Here is an 18,378-nt window from a genome sequence, read left to right as displayed (position 1 = left end):
TAATTTAAAAAGCGTGGTAAGTGTCGGCAATATTTTGAGACCCCCTAGGGTAACATGAAAAAAGTGTGTTATTTCTTTTGGTAACAGAATCGCACTTACACTACTGCAGTTGATCCCCTACATGTGTATGATGCTGAATTTCTGTTAGAGAATTAATTTTTTTTTTCCCATCCAATTGATATTCTCCTTGACTTCTTTCTTTAGGCTCTAGTAGCAACTCCTGCTTATAAAGCATTCTAAAAACTTTGATTCAAAAAACATGAATTTCTGTTTAGCAAAGAGAGGACCTTATGATTTGCTCTTCCTCCCTTTTTAGCCTAATCTCTGCTTTTCAGTACCGGCCCATGGCCAGTTAGACCATATCTACTGTCCTTTCATGCCTCCTTATCCTTACACTCCATTGGAATTCCCATACATTCCCGTGGACTGGCTTCAGTTTACCCTGAATTCTTTTTCTAGCTATGTCATTCATCCTCTTACCTAGGCTAGAAGGAAGTTCTCCCAGCCTTTCTTATCCCTCCATCGGATTTAGATGGCCATGTTGTACATATTGTATTATAATTGTCAGTTAGTACTAACTACTCTTATCTACTTTCAAGTTGGCTTTTAAGAGTAGATACTTGGTTATATTCCTCTTTGACAATATCAAAACCTATCACGAAGCAGGCACACACACAAACTTGCCTAAAAAAAATGAAAAGGTTTGTTGCAAGCCTTACATCTTCCATTAAATCTGTTCTCTTCAATCTGAATTCATGTTTTCTCTCTTGCAAATCCTATTATATTATTGTCAGAACTACATTCAAACTAATTCCCTAATTATTTCATTTCATAATTGGTTCATTTTGTCTGCCTTCCCTGCCCTCCCGCTTCATGCTCCACTCACCCATCCTGCCCTGGCAAACAGTGTCTTACCTGCTGTCTCATGGCACGACAGGAGTTTTAACTTTGGCTGTATTTTAGTAACATCATATTTGTGCCACATGTGCGTGCTAGGCCGTTTCAGTTGTGTCCGACTCTTTGCAACCCCCTGGACTGTAGCCCACCAGGCTCCTCTGTCCCTGGGATTCTCCAGGCAAGAATACTGGAATGGGTTGCCATGCCCTTCTCCAGGGGATCTTCCTGACCCAGGAATTGAACCTGTGTCTCCTGCAGCTCCGGCATTGCAGATGAATTCTTTACTTCTGAGCCACGGGGGAAGCCCATTTGTGCCCTAGCCAATCCCAAACTGAAGTCTTGTATTTATTAAAAAGCCACCCCGGTGACTGTCATGTGAATTCATGATTGCAAATTACAGAGAAAAACCATTATCTGATTTTAAAAAGTTAAAATAATTTTGAGACTTTCTGATTATAAGTTGACAGTATTAGAACACGGGCACAGATAGAAGACATGGGGAGGAAAAGATAAAATGTTTTGGTGGAGACAGATTTTGAGTTGATTTTTTTCTATAGATAGAATATCTTGATATTGATTGCATCTGTCTCTTTTTTAAAAGATCAGTACCACAGGTTACATGTTGTATGATTGCATTTATATAACCATTTTGAAATGATAAAATTTTAGAATGGAGAACAGATGAAGCCAGAAGTTAGGTAAAAAGGGTGTGCTTATAAAAGGGCAACATACGGGATCCAGTGGTGATGGAGTTGTTTGGTATCTTGTCTGTGGATACATGAATCTACACAGTGATAAAATTGTACCAAACTAAATACACACATTCCCAAATGAGTACAAGTAAAGCTGGGGAAATTTTTTTTTAAGTGTGTCAGGTGAAAGGAAATTGAATGAAAAACAGAAGCCAGTTTAAATGTGAATGGTACTTCCTGTGGTTAGAGCCCAACTCTAGTTTAGAAACAATGAGGAATATCTCTTTTTTAAAGAGACTTTTTTTTAATTGTGGAAAATCTATCTATCATGAGCATCTTTTCTGAACCCCCATGAGAACTGAGATGGACTTCTTTCCCTAGTATAGTTCAGTGCAAGTAGAAAGAGTCTGAAGTCTGAGACCAAAGTTGTGGGTTCAGATTTAAACTGTTGAAAGCTCTGACACTGAGCTTGTCACCAAATGGTCTTATCCTGCTCATGTCTATAAACAGGGCTCATATTGTTATTGTGAACAGTAAGTGTGATTAGATTTGTGGCTACATGTACAAATGCAAGTAACTGTTAGGATTTTTCTCTAGAATTCATTTGTCCTCTATCTTTTGTTTTTTTTATTGATCTTCCCTAAAGGTTATGGTACTCTGTTCTTTTCTGAGCATGCTCTCAGTTCATCTCTCTGCTTCTACCCCAAGATGCCTTCCCGGGCATAATTCCATGTTGGAGCTCCGTAGTGTAAATCTCAGGAGTGTGTGTATGTGTGTGTGAATTCAGGAGAGAGTATCTGTGTAGTGCTCTAACCCACTTGTCCTTTCTACTCCTGTAGGGGAAACCCAAGAAGAAGCTTATTGACAGGAAGAACACGGTAACTGATTTTTAAAAGTTGAGAAATTCTTCCCCTGTTCATAATACGTGGCCATGCACAGACTAAGCATGATACTTCACATAACCGTTTTCAGTATTGAAGCACTGTTCTGCAGCAAACTATTTACAAACTAAGTTTGGGATTTATATTTTTTAACTACAGATATGTCATTTCAATGATAGTAGGTATGTTTGGATATGTGTGAGAGCCCAAAGTCTGAGTGAGATTTCAAGATCAATCTCAGGCTAAATTCAAAGAAAAAGTTATGTTTTGGCCTTGACATACCTGGGGCATACAGGTATGGGACTTTGTACCATATAGGACTGAGCAGAACTACTTCCTGTTTGCCTTGGAAATAGAAGTGTGCAAAATATCTGTGGCTCTTAATTTTGGCAGAAGAGAGGAAGGTCTTAGAAGAATGACTGGGATGGCTTTGCCCAACTGAAAACTGCAGCCAGAATAAGAACTTTAACCCTAAATACATATCCTCCGGTTTGAGAGATTACAAACATCCCCTTTGTGCTGTTTCTCTTCAAAAAGCACAATGATAATAAGAAAGAAACTCCTATATTTAGCTTTTTCTTTTGCATTTAAGAATTTAAGATAAATTTGGTTTTCTCATCCAAATCTTTTGAAGCATAGATCTGATTTTTCTTTAAAGGAGGAAAATATGATTGCCATTTAATTTAGGGAAAACTGACAAAAATAAACTTTTATAGTTTGTTTTTAAATGAAAGTCATGCTTAGCTTATACATTTTCTCTAGTTATTAGTCAAGGAATACATTTCATAGATATACTACTGTCAATTTGGAAATTAGGGGAAAAAACTTCAACAACAAGAATATTTATTTAAACGTTGGCAGGTTTTGTTCTTTCTTTAGGACATTTTATGTGCTATCAGTACTGGTTTTCTGGTAGTATATAAGCAAATAAAAGGTAGCAAATGAAAACCTTATGCTGAAGCATGAAACAAATCTTAATTCATTTAAAAAAAGTAAAATTATTAAGAGTATGTTCTTTGACTGCAGTGAAATTAGAAATCAATAACAAGAGAAAATATCCAAATATTTTGGAATTAAACAAATTTCTAACTAATCCATGGGTCAAGGAAGAACTCATGAGGAAGATTTAAAATGGTCATAAAAATAGAACATTAAAATGTGTGAGATGCAGCTAAAGTACTGTTTGTTTGTGTGTGTGTGTGTGAGGGGGGCATGTGATTTATAACTTTAATACCTGTACTAGGAAACAGAGGACTAGATCACTGATCTAATGGTCAATTTTATGAAACTAAGAAAACAAGAGTGATCAAAAGTAAGTTGAAGAAAGGAAATGATAAAGGGCAGATCAATTAAATACAAGACAAACAATAAAGAAAATTAATAAAAATCCAATAGCAGAATTGATAAACTCTCAAGTAGATTTACCTAGAAAAAAGAGAAAACGCTGATTACCAATGTCAGATAGTAAAGTGGGGCTATCACTGTAGATCCTACAGGCATAAAAAGGATATTATGGGAATATTGTTAGCAACCTTATTTCACTACTTTGACAGCCTGAGTGAAATGTCTGAATTCCCTGGGGGGAGAGAACTCTCAGTAAAACTGACACAAGCTGAAATAGAAATTTTGAATAGCCCTATGCTTGTTCAGAATATTGAATTTATTTAAAAAAAAAAAAAAAAACTTTCCTATACAGCACACTGCAAGTCATTTCACTGGTGAATTGTATCAATATTTGAGGAAGAACAGATACCAATCTTAAAGAAATTCTTTCCGAAAAAATAGGCAAGGATACTTCCCAATTCATTTTATGATACCATTAGAGTAAGGCATGAAAACTTGACAAAAACATATTTAAAAATTATAGGCTAATATCTACATGAACATAGACACAAAATTTCTTAAAAGAATAATAGTAAATAGAGTTGATCAGTATATGAAAAGGATAATACAGTGACTAAAGTGAGATTTTCCCCAGTAAGGCACAGTTGGTTTAAGGTTTGAGAAGTAGTCAATTTAATTTACTATATATTAAATAAAGGGGGAAAAAACCCAATGATCATTTTATTAGCTGCAAAAAGACCCCAGACAACCCACATATGTTGAATTGATAAAATTAAATACATGTTATGAGAAAAATTCTTAGTAAATCAAGCATAGAAGAGAACTTCAATCTGATAATGGCCTTCTATGAAAAACCTGTTTCTAATGTCAAACTGAAATATTGATGGCTTTACCCTTATGATTAGTAATTAGGCAAGATGTCTGCTCTCACCACTTGTATTTCCTTTATGGTAGAGTTCCTAAACAGTACAGTAAAACGAGGGATAGAAAAAGAAATAAGAGGTATACAGGTTAGAAACGAGGTTAAAATCTTTCCTCTTAGATGAAATGATCGGGTCAGTAGAAAATTCTAAGGCATATACAGAATGACTATAAGAACTTACAAGTGTGCTTAGCAAGGTCTTGGAATATAAGGTCAAAATCTTAGGAATAAATTTTACAACTATGCTTAATATCTATATATTAAAAGCTCCTGAATGTTACTTAAAGAGACTAAAGAAGATCTAAGTAAGTACAGTGATATGTCCTGTTCTTGGTTTAGAAAACGTAATATTGTAAGTATTCATCCTCCCCAAAATGATCTAAAGAATATTGTAGTAATTTTTTTGGTAGAAATTGACCAACTTTTTTTTTTCAGTGTATATAAAAATGCAGAGGAGTTAGAATATCCAAAGTAATCTTGAAAAAAGACCTAAAGTACCTGACTTAAAGGAATATTATGCTGTAGTAATGAAAACTTACAAATTTATCAGTGAAACAGAATAAAAAGCCCAGAAATGGGCTCTTATGACTTTAAACAAGAGGCCTAAAGTAATCCAGTGGGGAAAGGAAACTTGGAAACTTTTTAACAGACAGGGCTGAAACTGAATATTGTATTTTAAAACCTGAACCTCAACCTCTATTTAGAGCCCACAAAAATTATAGGTGATTCATAGACATATACATAAAAAATATTGCTATAAAACTTTGTGAGTGAAAATATCTTTGTAACTTTGGGCTTGGCAGAAGTTTTTAGATATGACACAGAAAGCAGTAAGCAAAAAGGAAAAAAATGGTAAGTTAAATTTCCTCAATATTAAAAATTTTGTTTATTAAAAACACTTTTAAGAAAATTTTTAGGCAAGCCATAGTTTTTATCCATCTCAAAAATATGCTAATAAATGAGTTCATACTGTATGATTCTATTTTTATGCAGTTCTAGGACAGGTAAATCCAAAATGTGATGAAAAAATTCAGAACAGTTTCCTTGAGGAGTATGAGGGCGGGGTTTACCTAGGAAGGGATGTGAGGACTTTCTGAGGGGGTAGAATATTAGAATTTGGGTTGCATAGCTCTAGGTCTCATCAAATGGACATATGGACATTTAATATTTGGATATTTCACTGTATATTATTTTTAGGTTACAGAAAAGAGAAGGGAAAAAAGTTCCAAGCCCTATAAAGCAAATATTGACCTCTAGATCCCAATAATTTCATCATTTTAAGTGTTTAGGATTGAAGTGCACTGATGTCTTTGTGCAACTTTGAAATGCTTAAAAAATTAAGTGGATTGATATTTGGATAGAAAAAGAGAAGATTAAATATATATGTAATGAAATAAATATAGTAAAATATTCATTGTAGAAACTGCCCAGTGGGTATACGGATGTTCACTGTATAATTCTGTTTAAATATTTCATAAAATGTTAGAAAGATAAAAGGAAATAGATATGGATAAAAGCTATTACAATTTATTTATAAGGAGTTCAGTTGTTTATTAAATCAGAAGTATTTATAGTATATTGGGTGTATGCTGAGCAGTCTCAGAAGTGTCACTGACCAGTGAGAAAAGACAGGCGTGGGCCTTGCCCTCAGAGAACTGTACATACAGTTCTGTTTCTTCCCCCCACCTCCCTACCGCCAGGCCTTGTAATAGTGGTGATTTGTATGTCTGTTCAGGGTTCCTTAGAAGCTTATAGTTGTTATTTTAAACATCAGATTTGTTTTATTTTCTTTATTATTTAATTATCTAAAACCATTTTCACAACTGTTTGAAGGGGGGATGGGCTAACATTCAGTTGTTGAGATTATGATAAACTGGGGTTGAACAATTTTTAAAAGTTTATTAATTTGCTTCCCGTTTCTGCCCCCAGTGTCAGGACATTACCAGTTCTTAGCTCAATTTCCTGCTCTAGAGAGGAGGCCTTCAAAATATTTATGTCCAGACCATCCAACCAGAAATCCCTAGAAGTCTTAAATAGACCAGAAGACACAGCCTTTCCATCATACTCAGGGACTGAAAACTCCTAGGGGAATGACGATGAATTATGACCTCAAAGTGGTCCTCAACCTTTTGGTACCAGGGACGGGTTTTGGGGAAGATGATTTTTCCGTAGGTGGGGTAGAGGGGATTGTTTGGGGATGATTCTGGTGCGTTGCATTTATTATGCACTTTCTATTGTTACTATGTCGGCCCCACCCCAGATCATCAGGCATTAGATCCCTGAGATTGGGGAGCCCTGTTCTAAAGAGGTCATGAGAGAGAGAGTTCAGAGTCAACCAGTTAGATCTTGAGTTCTGGGTGCCCAGCATTGGCTGCCTGCTTTCCAACACTAATGGGGATACGTCTTTTCTGACTTGGTGACCCAAGAACCCTGTCTCTCTTTGGTGACTTGGATTTCTCTGCCTGTCCTATACTCTGCCCGGTCCTTGTCTGGAGGGCTGATGATGCCTGTCCCTTCCCTAATTTTATGAGTGTAGCTGTGGCCATCCCTCTCCCCATCCATGACCTGATTGAATTTGGCGTTGTCCTCCACCTGCTGCCTTCCCTCGTCCGTGCCTCTCACCCTAACTCCTGACCTGCGCTGACACCTGGGGAGTCCCTGCCACCTCTCCGCAGCTCCTCCCGTAACTCGGTGTGCTCCGAGGCCAGCGTCCCGCCTGTTGGAGTGCTTGAGACTTGATGCGTCCCGAGGTCGTAGTGACTTTTCACAAGGACGCTCTCTGCCTGTGAGTCTCATTCAGGTCTGTGCTGTGCTCATCACAGATTATCACCTCTTCCTCTCCTCAGCAGCTGCTGAATCTGTATTCATTAAATACTGCCTACTTCAAAAGAATGTCTGTATCATTCTGAGTTATAATGAATAAATAATAAGTGCACCTCTGGCCGTCCCTCAGCTTAAGAACTGAAGTGTTGCCAATATCTCGAGTCATTCTAGGCTTGGGTGTTGGTAGCACTTTATGGTCTCTGCACTGAATAGTCAGCCCGTATTGTTGGATAGATTAAAAACGCTTAACCATTGTCTTCAGACATATTTTTGTTCACAACATTTAACAAATTCAGATAGGCCATTAGTAAAATTTTAATGTAGATTCCAGTATTTCCATTTATCGGCCAGACACTTCAGAACTCACTAGAGTAACCATGCCTGGTCTGACATCATGACAGAGTTCTGTCAAGCTTAGTCTTGGAATAAAAGAACTTCCTGAAAGTTCTAGCTGCCATGTTTTTCCCTCACAGAATGGTGATTGATGGAGCCCCAGAACTGAAGGTAGAGAGCATGAATTCAAGGGCCAAGCTGCACGCTGCTCTCTATGAGAGGAAGCTCCTGTCTCTGGAGGTGCGAAAACGTAGACGACGGAGTGGCAGATTAAGGGCAATGAGGCCAAAATACCCAGGTACCTGCCGGGGAGCCGCCACCAAGCTCCAGTATGTGTTCTGTCAGACTGATGTAATCAGCTTCTTAATTAGTACTTAATGAATCAGGACTTTCCTGATCACATACACTTACTTTTTTTTTTTTAATATATATACTCTTTTCCTCTGAAACTCATTTCAAAAAAATCAGTGTTTTAAACCTTCCGTCCTATAATACTTGTATTGAAGACTATCTGAAGCACACACATGTTGGCTTTTGCTCTTATTCCATCATCATTTCGCTACTTGATACTTAGCTTAAGTTCAGTGGAACCCCTGAGCATTCTTATTTGGGGGTTTCACGATTAGGTATGAAGTCCAATTTATCCTTCTGCATTTGCTGAATGGTGTAAGTATTTGAAACACAAACAGAAAAGGGGGAATTTCTTTCTCTCCCAGAATCTCCCATGTTATAGATCTATTTGTCACTGACAAATTGACTTCTCTTTCTCCCTCCTTCTTTTGTTTGTTGAGTGCCTGTGTCAGCCAATTAGTCACTGTAGTTTCACTGACAAATGAAAAAAGCTGTGGCCCTTGTCCTCAAAGACCTGCCAAAGCAGTGAAGGAGAAGGAGAATGAATAAACATAGGATGGAAAGATATTCCCCTGCTCTGTGTATCTCCATGAAAAGCATCTCTCTAAAAACTTTTAACACGCTGTAGAGATCACTATAAAGTTTTCTGCCTAGAGATGTGAGAGAGCCATTGGTATTGTGATGAGAAACATCATCACTAATGAAGATCATTAGTAGGTTCTTAGAAGGTATAAGATTGGAGAGGGACATGTGTATGCTGTTAACTTTGCGCATTATTTGCCATCTGATTTAGAAATGGGTTTTTACTAAAAGGATAAAAGGAAGGTATTGGGAGAGAGGAAAATTTAATCCTTTTTTCAGCAACATTAGTGATTCTTCGCATTTAGTGATTACCCAACCAGCTGAAATGAATGTTAAAACTGAGACAGAGAGTGAAGAAGAGGAAGAAGTTGCATTAGACACTGAAGATGAAGAACAGGAAGCTTACCAGGAGGAGTCTGCAGGGTCCCTTGGAGAAAATCAAGCCAAATATACACCCTCACTGACTGTTATGATAGAAAATTCACCCAAAGAAAATGCCATGAAGGTTCCTGAGTGGAATAACAAAGGTGAACAATGCTGCAAAATTGAAACTCAGGAGCCAGAGCCTAAATTTAACCTGATGCAGATCCTGCAAGATAATGGCAATCTTAGGTATGTATCTTTCCTAATTATTCTAGTAAACCGAAAGCAGGTCGTTTGTACTGTGCACCAGGATATTGTGCTGGTGGCTTTATAGCCATTTTTCATTTTTTATCCACAGGATTCCTGTGAATTAATGAATGTGATTTGATATTACTGTTATCAAGGAAACTGGGGCTTACAGAAGTTGCTTGTCCAAGGTCTGGAGCTATGCATCAAACCCAGGTCTTACTGGCTTAGCAGATATTTTGGGGGTTTTAGTGTCAGTGACTTAGAAGTACAATGTGACCCAAGACAAGGGAGCTCAGATCAGCTCATGGCTTAGTGTGGAGACACTTAAAGAGAGGGGCTATGACCCCAGTATGGACAAAGGGCTCTTAGGACCCAGGAAAAGGAGTGACTGGTCTTGCCTGGGAAGGCTAGGGAGAGATTAGGGAGGAGACAAGATCTGAACCAGGGCTTGATGGATGAGTAGGCTTTCAGGATTTGGGAGATGACAGCTAAGTGTGGGAGTGCTAGCAGAGGGAATGAAGGCACAGAGGGGTGATAGTACAGCCACTCATTCAGTCCCTTGACAAATATCTATTGCGTACCTACTCTATATGAGGAATTGTGCCAGACTGTGTAATGTTACAGTAGAGATCAAGACAGGCTCCTGAAACTTGCAGTCTAGGGGGGAAGGCTGACAGTAAACAAACAAGGTAATTTCAGGCAATAAGAAGTGCTGTGTAGACAATAAAATAGGGTGTGGTATTAGACTGTAATAGGGCAGAAAGTTTCTTTAGGTTCTGGTGCTTCAGACATGGAGAGGTAACCTTTAGGGTGAGTCCTGAATGATGGGGAGCAATAAATCATGTGAATATCAGGTAGCAGAATATTCCAGGCAGAACAGCAAGTATAAAACCCCTGTGATTGAAATGAGCTTGGCAAGTCTGAGGAATATAGGTTAGTGGTGTGGAGTTACGTGGAGAAAAGGGTGCGGTAAGAAGTGAGACAAAAATTGGATGTCATTTGACCATAAAGGGCCATAGAGGAGCCTGGACTTTTTTCTAGATGGATAATTTTTAAGCAGATGAGTGATATGGTCAGATCTTGATTTAGGAAGTAAATTCTGGTCACATTTTGGGATAGTGATCGATAAGAGGAGAACTAAGGATAAAGATTGAAGGCAGGAGGAGAAGGGGATGACAGAGGATGAGATGGTTGGATGGCATCACCGGCTCAATGGACATGAGTTTCAGCGAGCTCCGGGAGATGATGAAAGACAGGGAAGCCTGGTGTGCTGCAGTCCATGGGGTCGCAAAGAGCCGGGCACGACTGAACAATGACAGCGGGTAGAGCACTGAGTTAGGGGCTGTTCATGTAGCCCAGAGCCGGGAAGATGAAGGCCCTATCAGAGCAGTGGCTGTAGGAGTGAAGGGGATGGGATGGAGTTAATGAAATTTGCAAGTTAAAGTTGCTAGGGCTTGGTCTTTGTGGATGTAAGAACCCCACAGAGCCTACATTTTTGCAAGTTTGGTCATGTGATGTTGCAGCCAGTCAATATAAGGAGCACAGGAGTTGGTTTCGTGATAAAAATAATGTGTTTTGTTTGGGACACAGTGAGGTGGAAGAGCTCTAGAGTGAAGATGTTCAGTAGATAGGTGAAAATACAGCTTTGTAAGTCAGAGTTGAATAGGACTGTACAGCTTCAGAGTGGATGAACTTCTTCATTTCAGTTTAGTTCAGTAAACATGGACAATGAGAAAAGGAAGAGAATTGAGGCCTGGAGGAAACCAACACTGTATATAGTAAGAGAACAAGAAATAGCAGTTAGAGAGATAGCTATAAAACTGGGAGGAGACAGGGTGGTAAAAGCTACAAGAAGAGAGTTTCAAGCTAAAGAGTGAGTGCCTCAGGCAGCCCAATTTAGAATGAGGCCTCTGAACCGTCTCTTGCACTTACGACACGGTTGTGGACTTTCTGGATAGAAGAGAAACTGTGAGCTGAGTAAATAGGAAAGCAAGTGTGAACTGACTTTTTCAGGGGGTTTGACAATGAATGAAAGGAAGGTGAGAACTCATCAGTAAGCATGCTAAGAGAAAAAAGATTTCTTAAGATAGGAATTCTGATTTATAGATTGGGGGAGGATTTGATGGTGAAAGAATTAGAGATACATACAAAAATGGATATATTGTCGTATAGGAAAGTAGAAAGAGGCCAGTGGAGGGGTGCCTCCCTGTCTTAAGTCAGAAAGAAAGTACTACGTGTGCAACCATGCCCACTCGTGTCCAACTCTTTGTGACCCCATGGACTGCAGCCCACTAGGCTCCTTTGTCCATGGAACTGTACAGGCAAAAATACTGGAGTGGGTTGCCATTTCCTACCCCAGGGGATCTTCCTGGTCCAGGGATTGGACCCCCATCTCTAATGTCTCTTGCACTGGCAGGCGGATTCTTTACCACTGAGCCACCTGGAAAGCCCCTAAAGCACTGTGGGTTGAATGCAGTGATTAGAAGTTAAAGAGTCAGGAAGTGTAAGTGTTCATGCATGATGGCCTTTATTTTCTAAGCTAGAGGTCAGTTCTTAAACCGCAAGGCTGGAGGGTGATGATGTTGTTTAGGGGGTTGGAGGGTAGGGTTGAGGTTTGGAGTGGTGTGGAGAATGAGAGTGGCTGCGTTAGTGGAGGGCACACTGCGCTCTGTCAGAAGGCTTGGCTGTGACTTCTCAATGCTTACCAGCTGACTGTGATCACAGGCAAGTCAGCATGTCTCAGTTTTCTTTTCCATTGGGCCAAGTTACCAGGTTAGACATGGACAGATTTTTCAGACTGTGCTCTCTAGAGGGGAAAGAAGAATCCACTGAACTGAAATGGAACATTTCAAAACCACTGAATTATATTCTAAGGTCCTTTTCAGCAGTAACATTCTACTTAGATGTTGTAGAAATAAATTAGTTATTCCTAAATCTCACACATCTCACTTTCAATGAGTAAGCTGTTATAATTGCAGGGTGTGTTCATATTAATCAGTGGTTTTCAAATTCTGTTCCCCTGAGCTGCCTCTCATTCTGTGGGGTATCTCAGTGGCTACTAAGGGATCTAGGGGCTGGTCCATGGCAAGGCTTCAAGACTCCAAGCCCCAGCCCACTAGTTGTGTATTTTGAACACTGAGGATCTACAAAGGCTTTTATGTTTTAAAAATAGATTTCTCCAGTGTAAATCATTCTAGCCTTTTGGCTTGTTTGTTGCAGATTTCTAGCTGACCAGTATCTCCAATACGTTAGGGGACAACCTCAGGATTAACATCTCACAGATCTCTGTAGTAAGGTTTGTTGTTGTTGTTTAGTTACGAAGTCATCACCGACTCTTTTGTGACCCCATAGAGGTTCTCTTAGTGAGGTTTATAGAAATGGAAAACTCAATACTTGTTCATTTGATTTACAACAATGATTTGCCACAGAATAATGATTGAAATTTCTACTTCCAAGCAATAATTCCCTTATCCAAAGACCTCTATATTTTAGTATCAGAGGAATGATCGATAAAATTGGATATTCTGCTATGTTTGGCAGGTATCTGAAACATGACACTTGTAGCTCATTATATTGCAAGTGAATTTGTTGGCCAAAGTGGAGAGGTTTTTTGTTTTTGTTTTTGTTTTTTCCCTTCACTTTGACGTGAAAATAATCTGTTGTGGAGGGAAAGCTTATGGGAATGGTTGAGAGGAAAGTGATATATGGTCTCCAGAACAAGGATTTTAAGTGCGGCCTTGATGAGAAACATTTGAAAAGACACATTTCGAAGTCATATTGCGCTCCCCTAAGCTGTTCTTACTCCTGACAAAGGTGCAGCTTTGCATTCCATGTTCTGAAGAGCTTGCAACGCAAATCTGCCTCTGTGCCTTCCAACACACACACAGAAGCTAGACATAGACCCTGCTAGGATTTCCAGTTTACTCTGGGCCAGTTCTTCGTCCTAACCTTGGGGAGCAGTGAGGAGAGAGTATTCAGTGACGGCACGTGTGAGAAGTGTAAACAGAACTTGTGTTGGGCCCTAATCCTCACTGACGTAATTTTGGCCAGTATGTCAGAAGGCTGAGCAGCTGAAGTAACCAAAAGCTCTCCTGAAGGAAAACAGATCTGCCGCAGTTCACAGCTGAAGTGAAAGTCACCAGGGGTTGCTCTGATACTTCTGTCTGCTGAAGGCTGGCTTGGTCAGATTCCCTTGTTGCCTGCCTCGGGCCCCAGCAGAAGTCAGTGGGGCTCTTCAGTGTTGTCGCTGAGGTGCTCTGTACTGAATGGACACGTGTCTCTTTCCCACCGAACGTCTGGGCTCGTCCGAGCCCGTCAGTGCCTCTGCGCCAGACTCTGTTGGATCTCACTCATTTGTTCTGGGCTCCAGCCACTCCCGTCTTGCAGTTGAGAAAAAAGCCTGACCTTAAAATTCGGTCTCAAAATTTCCTTCGTAAGATTTACCTCTTTGCTGCTTTGGAGGCTTTTGCACACCCAGAATCAGTTGCCATAACAAAAGCTATCCTTTTGTAGTAACTGATAAGTATGTTTTTAAAGGCCCATGGCGCTAGTGGTGAAGAACCCGCCTGCCAGTGCGTGGTACATAAGAGACATAGGTTGGATCCCTGGGTCAGGAAGACCCCCTGGAGGAGGGCATGGCAACCCACTCCAGTATTCTTGTCTGGAGAATCCCATGAACAGAGGAGCCTGGCGGGCTACAGCCCGTGGGGTCACATGGAGTCGGACATGACAAAAGTGACATGTAAGCACAAAGGCAGAAAACCCTTTCTGTATCAGTACAAAGGTTCTTATGGAAATTCAGCACTTTCCTGTCCATTTCCTCAAGAAAGTTGTTTAAAAGGTCAAAGAGATCAGATTTAAGAGTAGAAAAGATGAATCTCTTTTCTTGTTTGATTTTTTTTTTTTCCCCAATGTGGTCATAATGAGAAAATAAGTAGAATTCTTCGTCTCTCATTCTTTAAATAGAAAAAGCAGAAATCTCATGTGCTGGGTAGAAGGAATCTTTATTCAGTGACTGTATGATGGGCTCCATTTTTTGTAGCCATCCTAATAGAAGGATCCTCAAAGGCCACATTGAGAAAGGCAAGCACGCATTTGGTTGGTGCACCATTCTGTCCCATAACGGTGTGTTGTTTTGGATTTCTGTAGCAAAGTGCAGGCCCGAATAGCATTCTCTGCCTATCTCCAGCATGTTCAAATCCGCCTGATGAAAGACAGTGGAGGTCAAACGTTCAGTGCCAGCTGGGCTGCCAAAGAGGATGAACAGATGGTGAGGTTCCTCTTGTTGGAAACTTTTTACTTTCCCCTTTTTTCTTTCTCTCTATTCCTTCCCTCTCTTTCTCCCTTACCTCCCTCTTTCTTTCTTTATTCCTTTCTTTCTTTGTTCCCTATATTAAGGTACAGAACAGTATACTTCTGGAGAAGGAATCCTTCCACAGTGTAGCTTATAGATTTCTCTTACTTTACTGTGAATTAAATCTTGAATCTGGAGCAATATGTGTTGAGGTGTCAGTTTTCTTCATTCTGAAAATGGAAACTGACTACTCGTTAGACGTCAGGCCCGTGCAAAGCCCTAGAAGAGGATAACAATTTTCAGGGTCCTTTCCCAAGCAGCTTCACATTGTATTAACTCTTTAAGATAGGCACTATCATCCCCATTTTGCAGATGAGGAAACAAAGACCTCGAGAATGGGGGCCTGCCTGTTGTCCTGTATCTCATATGTGCTGAACCTGGAACTTACACTCAGGTGTTACAGTTGTGCACGGTTTCCTTTTGCACTGTTTCCATGGATCAGAAGGCATTTGATTTCTACCCTAAGGGGTGGAGTTACCTCTTTCAGAGTCAACACTTTATCACGGGCCCTCTGAGAATGTACCATCCTCCAGTTTAACATTTTTTTTCTTTACTAGTTGTTACTTTATAAAATTCTTAGATTACTGAAAACAAACTTGTGTAATAATTTTTACTGTATATTACTCATTCGAACCTGCCTAAAATTTAATATTCTAGCAAGGTTTTCCTTTATGGATCAGAATGACAGGAAGCCTCAAGCTCTTTGGAAAGGTCAGTGCTTATAGAAGAAGCCACAGCCATTCTTTACTTTTTTACCATAGAGACCTGTCACTGAAAGGAGAGGGACCTTTCATTCTGAGAAAGCTGCCTCCTTTGGCCAGCTCATGGTGATCCTACTGTAATTTTCAGTTCTCCGCATATGAGAGGCATACAGTATGCCTGACTTATTATAAAAACATGATGGATATCCCAGAAAACAACTCGTGAATTTAAAGTAGCCAATGCAACCCAGAGATAAAACCTTGTGTGTTGTGAATAATTCTTCAACCATCAGTGGAAAATGTTAGCTCTACTCTTTCCAAGTGGAAAATTGAAACTGCCTTTTTGAGAGTCAGTTTGTCTGCTCCACTGTGAAAAAATAATGTTTTAATATTGCAGCTTAAACCACCCTATAGTAAAGACTGCAGAGTGGAGCTATGAAATCCAGCCCTCTGGTAATGAGACTATTTCTTTATGTTGGAGTAAATTGGCACCGAAGAACAACGAACCAAAATCAAATTCAAGAAGAAAAGAAAAATAGCTCAGAAGAGAAAACCCACTGGAGCTGCTGGCTTAGAATTCACACAGGATTTCAATGGGGCTTTTGATAGGAATATTTAGGATCATCACTGCAGAACTTAGTAGCAGTTCTGTGCATTCCCAAATGAAACTCCTTCTAGACAGCAAAACCTCACCCATTACCTGGTGATTGTGACAGTGGTCTTGTTTATGAGGAAGGTAGATGTAGAATTGCCTTCTCTGATCCAAGTCTAATGATCTGATTGATATTCAGATTTCAAAATCCTTTGCCCCATCTCTAATGAGATGTATCTCTACTACCCCTTAATGACTTTTCACTGTGCTCTCCTTGCCAACGCACAACTCTAAAAGCACCCTTATTCTTGGGGAAGAAAAAATAAATAAATAAAAAGCTATCGCCTTTCAAGCTTAGTAACAGTTCTTTCTGTTTGTCACTACACGTTTTAAGTCAGGAGTTTCTCCTCTTCACATTTATTCTTCATTATCCATTCATTTCGTCACCTCTTTGTTCCATTCCCTTTACGGTGCTGAAAGCAGCTGTGGTCCTTTCTCAGTTCAGCCTCTTGGAAGCTTGTGACATGGGTGCCTTCCTGCCTTGGCTTCCGTGACACTGTTTCTCCTGGATTTCTGCGTGCGTTTCTGATATTTCTGTCATGGTTTGTTGTTGTTGGTTGTTTGTTTTCTGATTCTTCCTCCTCTTTCCTATCTCGAAGTGTCAGTATTTCCGTATTCTTTCTCTCCCTTCGCATCTTTGATGACTTCCTGTGCTTCCAAGGTTTTAGTTTCTGCTACCTCTGTCTTTTCCTAAGCACTTTCTCTGATCACCCTATTAGAAGTGATAACTGCAGTTTGGATTATTGTAGTACTATGTATATATGAATTGTGGTACTTTTACAGCTATTACTTTATTACGCAGTTATTTGCATACAGACTTGATTTTTATTTTCTCATTGTCAGCTTATTAAGGGAAGATGCTACATTTATTTTGTTTTGTTTTGTTCTTGTCTGGCTGTATTCTTGTTATACCTAATATGTTTGCTCTGGGTCTTATTTGTTGAAGAGTGCAGTATGCCTCCTCTTAGCTCTCTATTGTATAATCCCCTTGTAGCTTGTCTTTTGTTGCTTAGCACAATCTCTTCTTTTTCTCCCCAATGACTCTCTGATTTATAGGAGCTAGTGGTTCGTTTCCTCAAGCGAGCATCAAGTAACCTCCAGCACTCACTGAGGATGGTATTACCCAGTCGGAGACTGGCACTTCTAGAACGCAGAAGAATCCTGGCCCACCAGCTGGGTGACTTTATCTCCGTGTACGACAAGGTAGGTGGTTCATCCGTTAGTCCTGTGCTTTGGATCACCACCACTGTCAGAAACAGGCTAGAAGCCTCTGTCCAGCTGGGTGAAGAGGATCTTTTTCCCTTCTAATGTCATCATGTGCTGTGTATGACAGTTATGGGGAGTTGGACCACACTCCTTAACCCAGCTCATCTGAAAAGCTACTTATTACTTGTGAAGGCCCAGAGGCCGTGGTTCACTCTCATCCGGAAGCATATTCCTTTTGAGTGCTGTTGTATCTGAGATGAATCCTGGGCTGTGTGAATTTGCATTGTCATTACTGTGCCTGGAGACAGTGGTGAACTGACTATATGAAAGCAATTTGAACTATGGATATAATATAAAGACACAGTCTTGTTTCCTGAGAGAGTTATACTTTGTTCTCTAAGTGTTTTAGATAGTGACTTCCTTTTACAACCAAGCCCAGAAAATTGACTATTTAGTGAGACTAGTTTGCAAAGCACCTTTTATCCAAGGGTCTTAGAATACTTTGGAAATGTCATTTTGGAGTGGGAGGAGCTGGGAATGTGCTCATTTTTCAGAGAAGAAATCTGAGTCCTGGACATTTAAATAGCTTTTGTAGAATGTGTGGAATGGTCAATGCAAGATCAACACAACAAATCCATAGCTACATAGCTACTCTAGCTCTGTTGAGAATTTTGTCTTATATAAGTGAAGAATTTATGTAATTTGGATGCTGCTATAGAAGTGTCTTCCAAGTCTGAGCTTTCCTCCTCCTAATTGTAACAAAGTACAGTGTCTCTATTGTCATACTTCAAGTGTGACCACAGACATCACCAAGGTCTTTTTTTTTCACAGGGCTACCTGAGTATATAAGTAAAAACATGATAAAAATTTATGTTTATTCTGCAACTCTGAGTTGGGAACTTTAAAATGTTTCATGAAATGATGGCAGAAAATAATATACCAAATTTATAGGTGGCCAAAAGACATTGAAGAAGTGGATGCTTTTTCTATAAAGAGAAATTAACCCAATGATAATGAAACCAGATGATG

General features: G+C 39.6%; 1 protein-coding gene across 1 annotated transcript in view; it reads left to right on the top strand.

The window, feature by feature from the left end:
* TTLL5 (tubulin tyrosine ligase like 5) overlaps positions 1-18,378 on the top strand; it is a 309,724-nt gene that overhangs the window by 89,490 nt on the left and 201,856 nt on the right. Inside the window, exons 18-21 of the mRNA XM_068963929.1 lie at positions 8,033-8,190; positions 9,131-9,437; positions 14,586-14,706; positions 17,200-17,346. Coding sequence (XP_068820030.1) covers positions 8,033-8,190; positions 9,131-9,437; positions 14,586-14,706; positions 17,200-17,346 — 733 coding nt within the window. The remainder of the gene's footprint in view (positions 1-8,032; positions 8,191-9,130; positions 9,438-14,585; positions 14,707-17,199; positions 17,347-18,378) is intronic.

Source organism: Capricornis sumatraensis, chromosome 2 (assembly GCF_032405125.1).
Source record: "Capricornis sumatraensis isolate serow.1 chromosome 2, serow.2, whole genome shotgun sequence".
NCBI lineage: Eukaryota > Metazoa > Chordata > Mammalia > Artiodactyla > Bovidae > Capricornis > Capricornis sumatraensis.
This window is presented reverse-complemented; position numbering and strand designations above follow the sequence as displayed.